At 35.0% G+C, this 17,536-nt stretch overlaps 1 protein-coding gene and 1 long non-coding RNA gene across 2 annotated transcripts; one reads left to right on the forward strand and one right to left on the reverse strand.

Annotated features, from left to right (window-relative positions):
* Positions 1-5,753: 5,753 nt before the first annotated feature.
* LOC115966771 lies at positions 5,754-8,994 on the forward strand. The gene is made up of 3 exons (XM_031085931.1): positions 5,754-6,168; positions 8,704-8,935; positions 8,967-8,994. Exons 1-3 carry the CDS (start codon positions 5,754-5,756, stop codon positions 8,992-8,994), a joined length of 675 nt encoding a protein of 224 aa, XP_030941791.1.
* A 3,729-nt stretch (positions 8,995-12,723) lies between these two features.
* On the reverse strand, positions 12,724-14,864 carry LOC115967859. Its single transcript, XR_004086572.1, has 4 exons — positions 14,761-14,864; positions 14,478-14,521; positions 13,106-13,169; positions 12,724-12,974 (listed from the first exon to the last, which is right to left on the reverse strand). It is a non-coding gene; the product is annotated as an uncharacterized LOC115967859 (long non-coding RNA).
* Between the last annotated feature and the right edge of the window lie 2,672 nt (positions 14,865-17,536).

The following is a 17,536-nucleotide window of genomic DNA, read 5'->3' on the forward strand; positions in this document are numbered from 1 at the left end:
GATAGTAATGCGTCAACTAGTAGTACCGGACTACAAGTTACAAATCGGACACCGAATTCTTGGATGAGCTCGGATAAACTATGAATGGAGCCCTTCCACAACCCATTAAATCATCTCAAACCAGTGGGCCTGAGGCTTGAAGGAAATACCTTACACATTAGTGCATCGTTATGAGTATGCAGGGACATCATCTGAATATAGTGACTGACATGTTCTATCGGGTCCATTTTTCCATCGTAAGAGAAGTGTTTGAAGTGGACTTCATCGTGGTGGATGCATACTGTCCTTACACGGCCATCGTGGGCAGACCCTGGCTTCATGCCTTGGGGGCCGTTTCCTCCATTCTACACCAAAAGGAGAAATACCCATCTGGGAACCGAATTAGGGAAATAGTTGGGAGCTAGTCAATGGCGAGACAGTGCTTGATCACCGAGATAATGCATCAGCCAGAAGTGGAGCCCTCGGCCTCTAGAAAATGAGGGCTTATAGTAATTAAAGGGCTCGACATTAACCTTGGAAGGGACATCCAAAGAGACAAAGTGTGAAGATTTAGAGAAGGTTATTGGTAGTGACGACCCAGAGAAGTTCTTCCAGGTTAGAGCCCGACTACCCCCCTAGGAAAAGGAAGAGCTGTTGGAGTTCCTCAAGAGGAACATAGACATTTTCACATGGAGTGCTTATGAAGCTCCCAGGGTGGATCTAAGCTTTATATGTCATCATTTGAACGTCAACCTGTCGGTCATCCCCAAAAAGCAACCAGCTCGGCGCTCATCCATAGATCATTCTGATGCTGTCAGAAATGAAGTGACGAAACTCAAGTAGTCCGGGACTTTAAGGAGGTGTTTTATCCTGAATGGCTGGCCAACACTGTGGTGGTGAAGAAGAAAAGTGGGAAGGGCCATATCGCATCACCTCAGTGGCTAGAATCGGAGCATATTTTCTCGAAGACCTAGATGAACATGTAATACCATGCCCCTGCAATGTAAACAACCTGAAAATGTATTATTATTAATGAACGTTTTCTTTGTCACATTCCTGTATTGTCAATTATTTGTTGAGTTCTCTATTATTATTATTGTTACCAGTATTAAACAGAACCTTAACTATGTCTGGTCCCTCAGACCACTTGCTTTGGGAAAATTAATACTTAATAACATTTTTCTAACTGTCAAACAAAACCTTGGTCATGCCTGGCTCCTCGAACCACATACCTTAGGGAAATTGATACATTTAGTTACTTTTCCAAGTGTTAAAAAGAACCTTAGTTATGTCTGGTCCCTTGGATCACCTGCTTTGGGAAAATTTAATACTCAATAACATTTTTCTAATTGTCAAATAGAACCTTGGTCATGCTCGGCTCCTTGGACCGCTTACCTTGGGGAAATTGATATATTAAGTTACTTTTCCGAGTATTAAACAGAACCTTAGCTATGTCTGGTCCATTGGACCACCTGCTTTGGAAAAATTAATACTTAATATGACATCTTTATAAGTGTTTAAACAGAACCTTAGCCATGCCTGAGTCCTCAGACCAAATGATTTGGGGAAATTAACACTCTATGACATCTTTCTAAGTGTTTAAATAGAACCTTAGCCATGCCTGAGTCCCTAGACCAGATGTTTTGGGGAAATTAACACTCTATAACATCTTTCTAAGTGTTTAAATAGAACCTTAGCCATGTCTGAGTCCTCGAACTAGATGCTTTGGGGAAATTAACACTATATGACATCTTTCTAAGTATCTAAATAGAACCTTAGCCATGCTTGAGTCCTCGGACCAGATGCTTTCAGGAAATTAATACTCTATGACATTTTTATAAGTGTTTAAACAGAACCTTAGCCATGCCTGAGTCCTCAGACCAGATGCTTTAGGGAAATTAACATTTTATGACATATTTCTAAGTGTTTAAATAGAACCTTAGTCATGCCTGAGTCCTCGGACCAGATGCTTTAGGGAAATTAACACTCTATGACATCTTTCTAAGTGTTTAATACTTATTGGCATCTTCACTAGGTGTCAAGACAAACCCAGTATTATAACTAGCTCTTTAGATTAGTAGCTCTGAGTAAGTTAATGTCCCTAATTGTTTATCTAAGTGTTGAGCAGTGTAAAGAATATCTCTCCCTTTGTATACTTTGCAAAGTTTATTACTTATCCTTACTAGATTCAGCTTTCATTGTCGGTACTTAGTCAAACCACTTACACTGGAAACAAAACATTGTTGTTAGTTTTTGTTAAAGCTAGAGTGGTAACAGTTCAAGTTTGTTTGCAATAATAGTAAGCTTGAAAGCATATAAAGTAAAGACACGAGAGGTGGAAAGAAAAGTCCATTCATCAATCAAAAGATGGATACTTATGAAAGTAACTGAGTGTGTTAAATCCTGAACCTTTAGAAAAATCTATTGGAAATTTCTCAAGGAAAAGGATTAGGGAAACTTTTAGGAGTGCAGAGAGTTTAGTGAGTTGGAGCGCTTGAGATCATTGGAGAACTTGAAGATTCGTAAAATGAGGTGAAAATGATTTCCCTTAAAGCTTTATATAGAGGGTGAAAATGAGTGGGAGTTATCCCGCTCAAAATTTCAGGAGAAAGGTCAACCGTTGGATCTGCACCCCACTGTTGGATGTGGGGGACAAAGTGCCACCTAAAGCAATTAATGACGTCTCACAGGGTACGAAGCGTCAATAACCATTATGAAGTGCACAAAACAGCATTTCCACATGTGTAAATCAAAGGATTAAATAATGATAACTCAAAATCAATTAATACTCCACTTTTTTCCCTCAGATGAGAGGGAAAAAACTGGAGTTTTGAGGGGCTATTTTGGGGTTAAGAGCCCAAATCATATATTGGGCCTTGGGCCTGGGCCGAGAACATAAATGGTTCGAGGAGGAATAAACAGTTATGGGTAATTCCAGTTTAGAGTCTTATAAGTGAGGAATGAGTGGAACGCTGTCTGAGGAGGAATTTCTCCTCGGATATGATAAATGCAGCCCAAATATGTGTTCCAACAATCGAGGTGACCTTCTAAGAAGCTCCAGTGCTTGGGACGTGCATCATGAACATACAAGAAGGAGGGGAACCCAAAAATATCTAAGAGAAAGCTGTTACCACCGCATTAAATGCTCTACAGCTAACTTCCTGGCCGCATTTATGTGGATAAGGCCAAAAAGGGTTTTTGATGGGACAAGTACTCAAGTGGTGGCTCAGATGATCAACAAGTGTAGGGTCAAGATGGCCTAAAGGGAGCTATATAATGTAAGAGACTCTCCATGAAGAAGGGATCGGAAAAAAGAAGGAAAAGAGAAACAGTATCCTCAGACTTTGCCAAGGACGTTTTTCTCAAGCCCTAACTTGTTTATTTTCATTCTCTTGTCATCAAGTCCTACCTCATTGGCTGGCTAATTCATTAAAGCCCAGTTTTTTGACCCATTCTCTACAAATTTATTGTTTTGGGCTCCTTGGGCCTAAGTCCATCCACCTTTTGGGCCTAGGATTTGAGTCAGGTCCTTACAATACTAACAACACAAATAGTCTAATAACAGTAGGTGTCCACTTAACCAAAAAAAAAAAAAAAGGGTATTATGTACAATTCGTTTCTTTGATTAATTTGATTGATTCATTCTAAAAATTTGATTTTTCCTCATGTAAAATAAGGCCGGCTCGAACCCGTTCGACCTGTAACCCGATTGACTTGACTTGTTTTCAACCCATTTAAAATGGCCTGTATTTTAACCCAGCCCATTTACTCCGCAACATGATTAACCCAACTTGAACCCGGCATGACTAGACTATTTGCCATGTTATGGACTTAAGCACCCATGTGTAACTGTGTTGTTGCTTAATGTTAACTTGGTTTTGCTTCTTTTTAACAAGCAAACTGGATTTTGCTTCGTTTCTTGTTTTGTCCTTTTGTTTTTATTTTGTTAGTTTTGTCATTTTTTGTTCAACTACTACATTTTTTTTAATATTTTGATAGGCCAAATATGAATTGATCCTTTGTGATGAATTAATTGATTAATTAGTCAAGTTTATCAATTAATCAAATTAACATGCAAATGCGTGGTAGCACAAACAAATCACCAATTAAACTAAGTGCAGCAGAAATTAAATTGACACAGTGATTTGTTTATAAATAGGGAAACCAATATGGCAAAAACCTCACCGAGTGAATTTAAGGTCACCACTTCCGAGAATCCACTATTATCATGACAAGTGGTTACAAGTAAAAGAATCTCAGTTCCTTATACCAACCTACAGTTGAACCCTTACCCCAATACCCAATTGAACTTGTTCTGTAGTGACAATCTCTCATTTTCAATGCACGGCTCCTAGTACGTGACTAAACAATTGCGCGGATCCCAGTACGCGACTTCAATCACCAACTAGAGAAGGTTGTTGGTTGAAAGTTCTTCAGTTCATCCAAACGATGAAGATCAAGAAGATGCTTGGTTACAAAACCCTACGGTGCACAAACACAACAACTTCTTCACAAGAATGATGAACTAGGGCAAATTCTGTCTCTGGTCACAATTTGCTTGAACAAACTTTGCTCAACACTTGTGCAACTTGTGTCACCTTTGACAGCCCTTGAAATAATCCTTTTATATGTTTAGGGTTGTGAGAAAAGAAAGCCCAAACATACAATCATGAATTAGAGTCAAAACAGAATTGAAATTCTGTTTTTCATAAACCTCGATAGATACCTTATCTGTCGAGCTGCTGTCTAGCGTCGGGGCTGGAACAGCTCTTCAAGCTCGATAGATGCTAGTTGTCAAGTTTTAATGAATTTGCGCTTTTCAACTTGAATCTTGGACAGACTTGCATGACTTCAACACTTGATCTTGAAACAAAGTTTTTTGAAGTATTTAACACATCCTAGATCTACCTAAATACAAGTAAAATGCATTTTGTCAAAGGATTAGCCAATTACATAAAGTAGTGACATATGTTCCTAACAAGTGAATCATATATGTCCTAACATATTTAATTTCCTTCATTGGGTTTTTTTTTTTTTGGTTATGTTCATTCATTTTTTTTTTCATATGTTTTTTTTTTAAACTATTTTATTTTCTAATTTGTTTTATTTTTATTTTTTTATCTAGCACGGACATAAAAATATATTTATATAAACTACATTTTATATCCCTCTATTTTTTCACCCAAAACCAAACACTACGAAGGAAAATTAATTAATTTTTTTTATTATTTTTTATCTTTCCACTTCTCTATTCTATCTATATTTTTTATCTTTTCACTTTTTCACTCCTCCAACCAACAAGTCCTTAAAGTTATTTTAAAATTATTTATTAATAAGTGCAATGTGAACTTTCATAAGTAGTACGAAAACTAGCTCAATTGATAAGTTCTAGCGAGGGGCATCTATAAAAAAAAAATGTCAATATGCAAGAGAGAGAAAATGTGTGCACCAAATGATTTGTTGAAAAAAAAAAAATACTAGAGAAGGAGAAGAAGATGATGAGTCGAAGAAGAAAGAAAAAAATAAAAATAAAAATCCAATCTCAAGTTTGCCTATTATTTGAAACTCTCTTCTTCGAGGCTTGTCTCTGGACCAAACAAAGGGTGCGTTTGAATCGACTTCAAATGAATTTCGAAAATCAATTTCCGGAAAATAGAGCGTTTGGCTGTGACGGAAAATATTATTTTCCGGAAATGAATTTCCTGTTGACCGAAATTTGAAGCCTTGACCACGGAAATGAAAATCTGCCTTCATTTTCACTTCAATTCATTTCCATGGCTTGCAAAACGCAGAGAGAGGGAGAGAAAAAACAGAAAACACAACACGCGAGCGAGAGAGAAAGAACAAAAAAAAAACAATCTACCTCACACCCAGTGCTCCGATCCGGCGAACGAGCGTTTGAAGTCGATTCAAACGCACCCAAACCGCGATCGAACCTCACACCCAGAGCGCCGATTGAAACGCACCCCAAACCGCGATCGAACCTCACACCCAGAGCTCCGATCCGGCGAACGAGCGAGAGAAAGTCGATTGAAACGCACCTGAAACCGCGATCGAACCTCACACCCAGAGCTCCGATCCGGCGAACGAGCGAGAGAAAGTCGATACGCACCCCAAACCGCGATCGATCCAGCAACCCAGAGCTCCGATCCGGCGAACGACCACCGCGCCAAACGCCGCAGACCCACGGTGAGTGACAGCTCAAACTTACACCGATCCGCCACACACTCACCTCACCGGTCCACACGTCCGATCCGCCACACCGATCTCTTTCTTTTTTTTTTTTTTTTTTTTTGAGAAAGCCCGATCCGATCTCTGAAATTTATATATATATATATATATATTTATTTATTTATTTAGTTGTTTATTTATATAAATATTTATATAATTATTTACATGTTTTTATTTATTAATTTTTGTATTATACATTGTTTATAACTGTGTATTTGTGGGTAATGGATATCAAAATTTTGGGACTTTTCTGATTGCAGGTTATTTATTAATTTTTTTCAATTATCCATTGTCGATTAAACTGTGTATTTGTGAATTATGTATATGAAATTTTGGGGCTTTTCTGATTGCAGGATATTTATCAACTTTTTTAATTATCCATTGTTTATGAAACTGTGTATTTATGGGTGATGCATATATCAATTTTGGGGCTTTTCTGATTGCAGGTTATTCCCAATTGGTTTGTGGTCTGAAATTTTTTTTTAGAATTTTGGGGCTTGACTGGTTATGCATGATTGGTTTTTGCTGTTATTTTTATTAGAATTCGGTTATGGGTTATGTGTAGAAATTTTGGGGCTTCACCCATGCTTCGTGTTATTATGTTCTTGCAGACCAATATGTGTGTGTTTAAAACTTCATTGAAGGTGTTTTGGGTATATAGGTGATTATAAATAGAATGTAATGTGATGGTATTGTAAGATATCAATGTGTAGTTATCAATGTGATGGTATTGTTATAGTGTAAATAGAATGCAATGTGATGGTTTGGATGTTATATGTTTGTGGCTGATTTTATTTATGGTGTAATCAATACCATACTTGTTTACATACCTCTTAAACTACAATGTTTGTGATTTTGTTAGATGAAGAAAAAAACTAAAGCCGCAATTCTTGCCTCAGTTGCATCTGTCCTCCTTGTGGGGGTTGCATTATTAAAGAAATTACGACGTAGACGTAGAGAACTGCCTAGGGCGCCTTATGTTAACCATGCCGCCGAGAGAGAGGAATACATAAATAGTGTTTTGCATGGAAGTGAGAGACATTGTGTGAATCAACTTAGGATGAAGCCTATAGCTTTCCACCACTTATGTCACACCCTCACTGAGCTTGAGCACGTACGTCCGACTGTTCACATGTCTGTTACGGAGCAAGTGTTCATTTTCTTGCACATTATTGGTCATAATGTGAGGTTTCGTGTAATGGGTAGTCAGATCTATAGATCAACTGAGACTGTTAATAGATACTTCAAGATTGTCCTTAGGGGGGTCCTGAAATTATATAGAGCTCTAATAAGACTGCGTAGCGAAGATACACCTCCAGAGATAAGAAATAGCAGAAGGTTTTACCCATATTTTAAGGTAAATATTGCGACTTGTGTGTTTTTGTAAATTGTGAAGATTTATGTAATTTTAAACCATTATGTTTGTCGAAAATTAGGATTGTGTTGGAGCAATAGATGGTACACATGTTCGTGCATCTGTGCCACCTGAAATACAAGGAAGATTTCGTGGTCGCAAAGATGGAACCACGCAAAATGTGTTAGCTGCCATTAGTTTTGACTTAAAGTTCACTTATGTGTTGGCTGGATGGGAAGGCAGTGCACATGATTCACGTGTATTAAATGATGCATTTGCTAGGACAGGGGGATTTTCAATTCCCAATGGTATTACACGATTACTTCACCCTTTTGGTTTGTTAGTTTAATAAATATTATGTGTTTTCCTAAACATAGTAGTGATTTGGTTTTTTTTTTTTAATATATGTAGGTAAATTTTATCTTGGTGATGCTGGGTATGGTAATAAAAATGGAATATTGTCACCGTATCGGAGTGTACGATATCACTTGAAAGAGTTTAGTGATCGTCCTCCTGAGAATGCGCAAGAATTGTTCAACCTCCGACACTCTTCATTGAGAACTACCATTGAGCGAGGGTTTGGAGTGGTGAAAAAACGTTTTCGAGTGTTGGATGCAGAACCATATTGGTCTTTCCCAACCTAAGTGAAAGTAGTGTTAGCGTGTTGTGTGGTTCATAATCACATTATGGGGGTTGAACCAAATGACCATATTATGGAAGATGCAATGAACCAAGTAGAGCTTAGTGACCACCAACAAGAAACACAATCCCATCGGGAGTCCGTCGAAGATAGTAGATCATGGAATGCTAAGAGAGATGAGATATGCCAAGCCATGTGGTCTGATTATATCAGGAGTGGAGAATAGTATTTTATTTAGATTTCTATGATTGTAATGTGTTTTTCCTTTTTGTTTTTTTGTAAAGACAATGTATGTAATATAGACTTTTGGTGATGTAATGAAAAAGAATTTTTAGCATTACATTGTTATTTGATGGTATTACATTGTCATTTCTATAGTTAGCATGTTCCATTCTGTTGTACACTTTCATAAGCGTGGTTGTATGTGTGTTTGATTTGTTATTCATGTTCCGAGCGTAATTACTAAATGCTACTCTGACTATACTATTTTCATATGTAGTAATGTCAAAGGGGAAAGAAAAAGTTGGTGGCAGCAAGCAATTTAGGTGGCTGCCACCTATGCATGAGATGATGCTAAAGATACTTACAGAGGAGGCTGGAAAGGGCAATAAGCCCTCTAATACTTTTAGGGCCGGCTCCTTTGCTCTTGTAGCGAAGGAGATAACGGCCCATTTCGGGGTTGAGTGCCACCCTGTATTTGTGGAGAACCGAATGCGGACTCTAAGGTCCATGTGGTCAACTATTCAAGAGCTTAGAAGGAAGAGTGGATTCGGTTGGGACGAAAATCTAAAAATGATAACTTGTGACGCAAAAACATACCAAGAAGAAGTTATGGTATGGCTTCCAACTATATTTTCTTAATATAGATAATAATATATGTTTTTGCCTTTCATATGAAATTTATAGTGTCATTCTTTTTAGAATTCCATTGCTTTTATAAGGTTTTCCAAACATAACTTTCATGTCACTTTACCTATGTATTATATCTATACATATCTATGCATTTTCATCTATCTATATGTGTATATGTGTCTGAGCTACAATTTTCTTTGGTAAAGAAAAGATTGATAATGTTGGGAAAGTGTGCATAGTCTTTTATATTGAATTTATGAGAGAAGTTATTATTGCATTGTTATATACGTTCTTTTCTCCCTTATAGGCACATCGGAAGCATGCCGAGTATCTGAACAAAAAAATTGAGTTTTACGATGAATTAGCGATTGTGGTGGGAAAGGACACAGCCACAGGTGGCTTTGCTAAGTCCGGAGTGGATATCGAAAATGAGCCAGATAATGGGGATAATGGGGATAGTGCAGAGTTTGTCGGAGATAATGTGGAGGAATGTGTGGTTGAAAAGGGGAAGAACGCAAATGAATCATCCACCACTGGGTTGGGAATTTCCAAGTCCCGCAAAAGAGGGCGTGCAGCTTCTACTGTTGATGATAGTGTGCTGACTGATCTGTCTGATCAGCTGAAGGAAATAGCTGGCGCTCTGAAAGAAATTAATCGGGGCCCGGTAGATTATACAACTTTGTATAATGAGGTAATGGCTATGATGGCGGAGGGATATAGCGAAGATATGCTCGCTACTGCCTTCGACCATCTTTGTGAGAATGAGAAGACGACACGTGGATTTTTAGCCAAGAATGCTAGGTTGAGGAAGCTATGGTTAGATGGTTATTTTTTCTCACAAATTTGATTTGCTTATTTCATGTTGACTGTGATGGTAGATTTAGGAATTAACTTATGTTGTAGTATTAATATTGACCTATCAATGTATTATATATGTACTCTTTTGTATTATTGGGACGATATAATTGCCCAAATTATGTATTTGTACTGTTCAGATACCACAAATAGGTATCATTTTTGTATGCCATTGAGGTGTAATGCCAATGGTGAACAATTGATGTGGCTGTTTTTATATAAATATTATGGGTTTTTATATAAATATTATGGGTATATTCGAATGATTATGTTTGATGTTATAATTTTCCGTAAAGTATTGTTACAGATATGTATAGGGAATGCAGGTTCTTGAATTTTATCTATAAAGAGTAAAATATAGCTTCAAACTAGTTATTTTTAAGCTCTAACTCCAGCTCGATTATGTTGATCCAAATTATTTTCCGTAAAGTATTTTCCGAACCAAACATGGGAAAACGTTTTCTGTAAAGTATTTTCCGTAAAGTATTTTCCGTAAAATATTTGGACGAATCAAACACTGGAATTAAATTTCCGTAAAACGATTTCCGTAAAATATTTGGACGAATCAAACACCGGAATTGATTTTCCATAAAACGATTTCCGAAACAGCCAAACACCCAAATACATTTTCCTTTTCCGGAAAACGATTTCCAGCAACCAAACACACCCAAAGAGATAATACATAATAGTAGGTGGGAGTGGAGATGACACGTATTCCTGAAGATGATAAAAAGCTTTGAAGTGTGATATTAGGAGTCAATGCACGTGGGTAGTAGGTGGGAGTACAACTTGCGATGGTTAAATATCCCAAATTCCCAACATATTAAAAAAAAAAAAGAACTCAAATTTGAAACTTTTAAAAAATTAACCAATCTAATCCCTTTTATTAAGATTTTTTTTTAAAATCACTATATCATTTTCATTAATTTATATCACTTGGCTTTATAATAGCAAATTAGCAATTAGTAAAATATTACTCCATTTTATTAATTACTATTGTGTGAGTAATGACTTATTATAAATCTTCTTATCGTGTGAAGTGATATTAGTGTTAAGATTTAAGACTAAATAATTTGTATTATTTGATATGGCAAAACTTAGGTACAATATCTTAGATGCAGTACCTTAGGTTCCCCTTTTAAATTTAAGCCATGTGTATAAAATACACAACTCAATAAACAGCGTTATTGCCGTCTCTTTTTTATTTTTTCTTTTTCTTTTCTCTTTCCCTCATCGTGTTTCCGTAGATCTGGGTTCACCTTATCGATCCATGGCCTGAATTTTTGGTTAATGGCCTTATTTCCTATGATTAGTTGTTGATCAATAATGAGAAGAAACTGTTTTAGAGAGAGGAAGTGCGGATTGCCACTGCTGGGTAAGTAATAAAGAGGAGAGGATTTGAATAAAAAGCCAAAGAAAATATTAAACAAAATTGGTGGGGGCAGATTTGAAATCTTAAAAAGCCAAAGAAATATAAAAAATACCTTATCATCTCTTTGAAGGAGGAGATTTAGCAGAAGAAGTTTGGTGGGGGTAGATCTGAAATCTGCAACTGGCTTTATTTGGTTCTCCATAGCAGGCCAGTCAAAAAAAAGGAAAAAAAGAAGTAAAGTGACGGAGCATTATCTTTTAACGCCTGTTTGCTGAGTTGTGTATTTTATACATGTGGCTTAAATTTAAGAGGGGAACTTAAGGTATTGCACCTAAGATACTGTACCTAAGTTTTGCCCATTTGATATTTAGTAATTTACTTTTGATAAATTGATGTTGTATAATATATAGATATAGATGGGTTCAAGTACACTTGCTGTAACTCTTGTAAAGTTACACATTTTTTACACTGTAGATTTGTAAGTGATCTAACGGCTAAAAAAATATCATTAAATGCTATTACTTTTCATCTCATTCATAATTAATACTAGTATTTTCTCTCTCTCCTTATTTATTGTTTTTTGCTTGATAAAAGGGCACACTGCCATTTTTAACAACTTGCATTTCTATACTTGAAAAAAAATAAAATAAAATTTTTGCTTGATTAAAGGGCAGCAATGAATAGTTGCTGCCCTAGAAACTGATTTTGAAAAGAGATGCAAGATTGGCGCCTTTCGAATTCCAACCATTCGGGCTAGTTCTCTAGTGGTGGTAATGTAATAATCCTATAGAAAGGTGAAATGAACACCACAGGTAAACAACTTAAATTTCAGTCATTCAAATGATTGTTGATAAAATCATATTTTGATTAATTAAAATAGAGAAGAGGTGAAGTAAAATATGATTTACCTGTTAGGTAAGAATTATCATTCAAACGACTGTTGATACAATCATATGTTGCAAATCCAAAGGCATGCATAGGTATGAGTTCACTTTCTTCACTGCATTCCTTAATCGAAGCTGTTAACAGGGAAATGATGTTCAGGTAATTTGAAAAAGGTCTATATCATTTATTTGCCATGATTACTTTAAAGTTTGAAATGATAAATGTTCCTCCTTCACGTAGGATGGCACTAAATTTTTGAAACACATTCTTTCTTACAATTGCATGCATTAAGTTTTTCTGTAAAATGAAAAAAAAAAGAAAGAAAAAAAAAGTGGAAGTCAAAAGTTAGTTTACATATTATATAGCAAATACAATGAATAGTTGAAAGATTCAAACATTTCATTGTTGTGACGTATAATAACCTTTTCATCAATAAAGATCATGTCAAGACCGATGAGGTTATTTCCACTTCTCTTATTCATTGCTTTCTACATTTTGCATATTCTCACTCTAATACTCCATGTCTCCTTAGCATCAGATATTTAATCAAGAAAGCTATATCCTTTGGACATTGTTATACCAGACAGTTACAATGAAATGTAAATGTATTAGATATACTATTACAAATGAAGGGCCACAGTAATTCATCAATCCTTCAAGAACTGGAGGTGCGTATTTTAACAAAGGTAAATAAATTAGTCTTTCTGAACAGCACAACAAAAACTTTGGTTTTGATGGTCTTCTTGACTTGACGTTCCTCTCTTCATACCATAGAATAGCTCCACATCTCACATGTTTGTGTTGGCCTGCCAAAATTCCATGGATTAGTAAATCTACCTGTTAGGAGTTTATATTGAATGGGAGTTAGATAGCGTGAACAACAATGTCAAATATAAATTTCAAAGGATTTCAAAATAATCAATAAAATGGAACTTACACCTCAAGTGGACATTCAAAGTAGGAACTTTAGTTTGTTTGTGTATTCTGCTGAGTAGATAAATCTGTCAATCAAGAGATATGGCATGAGAAGGAGGGTAGTTAAAAGAAAAGGATACAAAACTAACAGTGAGCACAACTAAAGTAATTAGCAACTTAGAGCACAATAATACGTTTTGGCCTAAATTTTATTTTACATCTGTTGAAACCTGCACTTAGAAAATTTTAGTTATAGTATCATTTTAATTTTATTTGAAATCAGGCAGTAGAATTTTACTTGAAAAAAAAAAGGTAATATTAGAGTAACTTAGAGAAACTATTTTCAGGTACCCAATTTTATAATCTAGGATATAAGATATCATCAGAGAGTGAGAAAGAGAGGGAACGATTATGCATTGTTTATAGAGAAGATGCCTACCGCTTATCATAGACAAGCGGTGGAATGGGTCCAATGAACGATTCTAACCAAAGCAACCTTACCTCAGAATCAGTCACTAAATGCACACACTCATCCAAATTATATACCCAATCAAATCATATGTAGTTATTATGAGTCTGTTTGGATTGAACTTATTTTTGCTAAAACTGAAAACACTGTAGCAAAATAATAATACTATAAGACTCATTTTTAATATTTTTAAGTACGTGAACAGTGCATGCATAGTGCGTAAACGGTGCATGCACGGTTCATGAACAGGAAATTTTGTCTCTGAAAGTCAACATAAGCGGCTTGAAAAAAAAAAAAAAAAAAAAAAAAAAAAAAAAGAAGCAAAACGCCAGATTTGGCGCAATCCAAACCGCACCTATATGCAATATCAGTTTCATCCAAACTGTTATATATTTACCTCTACAAGTTAAAGTCAGGGTCACGGATTGATTTGTTGGGCATGACAATCTTCTAGCTGGGTTCCACATGATTATATGCTTGACCAAATTTTTGGCTAAGATCCACATTTCCTTTTCAATGGTCATATAAAATTAAATTGATAAGGATTTAAAAATACCCTATTATTATCTCATAAATAAACCATCTGTAATATGCCATTTCTAACATCAAGATTTTGATCATGACAATTTTCAAATAGTACAGTTTGAGCCAAATGATAGATAACAACCAGTTTCTTTCTAAGAGAACATTTCTCAAGCAATTGCCATGCCTTATTATAGACTAAATCCACAGATATCAACCTACCCAAGTAAAGAGAGGGTACGCCATCCCATTTCAGACATCACACATCCAACACAAACATACACAGAAACCAAGCCAAAATCATCACCTAATTGATAACATACACAAATCAGAACTCATATCTCTGAAGATTTATTATATTTGCTATAGCAAATCTTTGTTGAAGATAAGCCATTCGAAATACCTGATTTCGTTGCTGATAGACTTTCCCAATTTTATGACAATCCCCTGGTAAAAAAAAAAAAATTACACCACATGCAAATGTTATTAATGACATTTTAACATCAAAACGTTAAATATTTTTAAAAATCTTATGAAACATAAATTTTCAATTCAAACAATTATTACTTTCCTTGCAACTTGTTATGAAACAGAAAATAAACATGCAACATCAATCATAGGAAAACTAAAAAATTATATAATTTTAAAGGAAAATATAGGTAGATGAAAGAAAGGAGTCATCAAACCTTAGGAATGGTTGGAATGCGTTTTGCAAAGCATAAACCAAAGGGGAGCTGTATATTAAGGTTCTTGAACTGGTGTCGAAGTAATTTGGGCTAAGTAGGAGAGCACATCATTTTAATGTAACACGCATAAGTCTAGAAGGGGAGGTGAACCTAAGGTTTTATTCAGCCAAAAAAAAATAGAAAAAAAAAGGAGCACAATGTTTTTTTTAATGAGAGTTGCACTTATCGATAATTATAACGTGGTCCCACTGAAATTTAGCCAGAGGGAGCAAAGTTGGACTTTAATTTCAAATTTTAATTGAATAACATGAAGGATAATTATGGTGTGGTCTCCACTTAAATCTAGACAAATGGTACAAAATTAGAACTCTAATTGAAATTCTAATTTGACTAAATTTGAGTTTCTCTAAACTTTATCCATTATTTTATATATATATATTTTTTTTGAATCCTAATTCTTAAAAAAAATAAATCTCAAGTTCATTCCAAATTCTATTAAATTTTTGCAACCTAATCTTAAATTTATTCCACATATATCTAATATATCCAAACTCATCTATTTATCTATTTCATTTTACTTAAATAGAGAAAACTTATTATTAAGTTCTAAAACATTATTACATAAAAGTGGAGTAAAATTATATATTTAACCATATTTTTAATAGAGATGGGTTACAGAACTTTAACTAAACTAATTTTGAGGCGGGCAAACAAGTAAAGTGTCAAATTTCAAATCACAGGTAAACAACTTAAATTTCAATCAAACTACATGTGAGTAAATTGTAATTTTCCCAATAATTTGTTTCCCTTTATTATATGATGGAAATTGATGAAAATCATTCAACAATTTTGTCCTGACTTTTAGTTCTTTGGCCTACATTTATTGCTCTTCTTACCGTATGATGGAATGCTTTTGCCTTTTATAAAAGTGAGAGATGAAAGTAAAAGATGGCCTGCCCTATATGAGAGAGAGAGAGAGAGAGAGAGGACAATGGAAAATAATTAATACTACTCTTTTTTTTTTTTTTTCAAAGACATTGGATACTACTTACAATTGACATTATGCTTGCCTTTCACTTTTTTTTTTTTTTTTTTTCCTAAAAAGAGATATATATATATATATATATTTGGTGGGGTTCTTTCAAAATTTCACTTTTGTTTGGTTGGGAGAATGAAAAAGTGAGATGATAGAAAATGGGAGGAGTAGAAGATTGGGTGGATGGAAAAGTAATAGTTTTTGCCTTTTGTTTTCAAAAACTTTTTTTTGGAAATAGAAAAAAAAAAAAAAAACCAATTTTCTTATATTTTCAAAATCAAATTCATGTTTGGTTAGTGGAAATAAAAAAAATAGTTTTCAGAAGGAAAAAAAAGAAAAGAAAAAAGAATTGAGATATCCTTTTGTACAAACTTGTCTCAAGTCTAGACAAGTTGTAGTAGAGCTCCTTTTGTACACAACTTTTCTCAACTCTAGGTCAAAACTAGAGATATAATTTGTGTAACGACCCAAGGAAAAGCGCTAGCCACATTTGCGCTAGCCACATCTGCGCTATATCTCAAAAAGACTAGTCACAATTAAGACTCCTTGTAGTTGTTAATAAAGCCCAAATCTATCCAGTAAATATCCAATGTGGGACTTATCACACACTTACACACATCACACAATCAATCAAATTGGGGCATCACAATCTCCACCACTTAAATCCCTAACGTCCTCGTTAGGGCCCATTTTATGGAGTAGTGCCTTCGAGACCACACAGGGTTATTAGGCCGGCTCTGATACCATATGTAATGACCCAAGGAAAAGCGCTAGCCACATCTGCACTATACCTCAAACGGACTAGTCACAATTGAGGCTCATTGTAGTTGTTAATAAAACTCAGATCTACCCAGTAAATACTCGATGTGGGACTCATCACACACCCACACACATCATACAATCAATCAAACTGGGGCATCACAATTTGGGTTTGTAAATTTATGGAGGTAAAAAGTTACATAGTGAAGTTCTCACATAGATCTATTCAAAATTTGGGAAGAAGAGAGAGAGAGTCATGGTTCTCAAGATGTAGTGAAGAAGAAGAAGCCAAGGGTCTTCCTACATATAAAGTGGTGATTCTCTTTAGGATCATTGAATAGAGTGCAAGATAAAGAGAAAAAATCTTGTGTGAGAGAAGAGAGAAAAAAAATATTAAAATTTGTTATAGCTAGGATTAGAACGCTAGTGCTAACTCCTTAAACAGAACGTATTCATTAAATTAGGTGTGTTTTCATTGGGATAAAAATAAAGGCGAAAACACTTTTTTAATCCCTACATTTTGGGGTTACAGTCAATTTGGTATCTATATTTAAGTAGTAGTCAATGGATAAAAAATTTGTAAGAATATTAAAAGAAGAAATAAAGAAAATGCAAAAAAAAAAAGGTAAAATAATAATAATAAAAGCGGACACTTATTTGCCATCTAAGCACTTATGTGGCCACATCAGCCACTAAAATTTAGACGTATCAGTATTTCATTTAATATTTTAATATTAGGCATGCCAATTGTGCAAATCATTTGCCACGTAAGCATTTTTCGTTAGTGAGTTAATGATAGAAACTAAATTCAATGTAAGTTGAAAATAATAGGAATCAAATCGATTGTGACCCCAAAATATAAGGATTAAAATGGTGTTTTTGCCAAAACAATTGAAAACAACCTTTTGCCTATTTTTAATTTCCTTTAGAAATTTAGTTTTGAGAATAGTTTTTATTTTCTATTCATTTTGGGTTGCCAAA

The sequence above is a fragment of the Quercus lobata genome, chromosome 11, assembly GCF_001633185.2.
Source record: "Quercus lobata isolate SW786 chromosome 11, ValleyOak3.0 Primary Assembly, whole genome shotgun sequence".
Lineage (NCBI taxonomy): Eukaryota > Viridiplantae > Streptophyta > Magnoliopsida > Fagales > Fagaceae > Quercus > Quercus lobata.

Coding starts and splice junctions, on each gene's coding strand:
- LOC115966771 (XM_031085931.1), top strand. CDS start 5,754: ATGGCTTGCAAAACGCAGAGAGAGGGAGAGAAAAAACAGAAAACACAA. Junction 6,169..8,703: donor CCAAACGCCGCAGACCCACG/GTGAGTGACAGC, acceptor TTTCATATGTAG/TAATGTCAAAGGGGAAAGAA. Junction 8,936..8,966: donor ATGCGGACTCTAAGGTCCAT/GTGGTCAACTAT, acceptor CTTAGAAGGAAG/AGTGGATTCGGTTGGGACGA.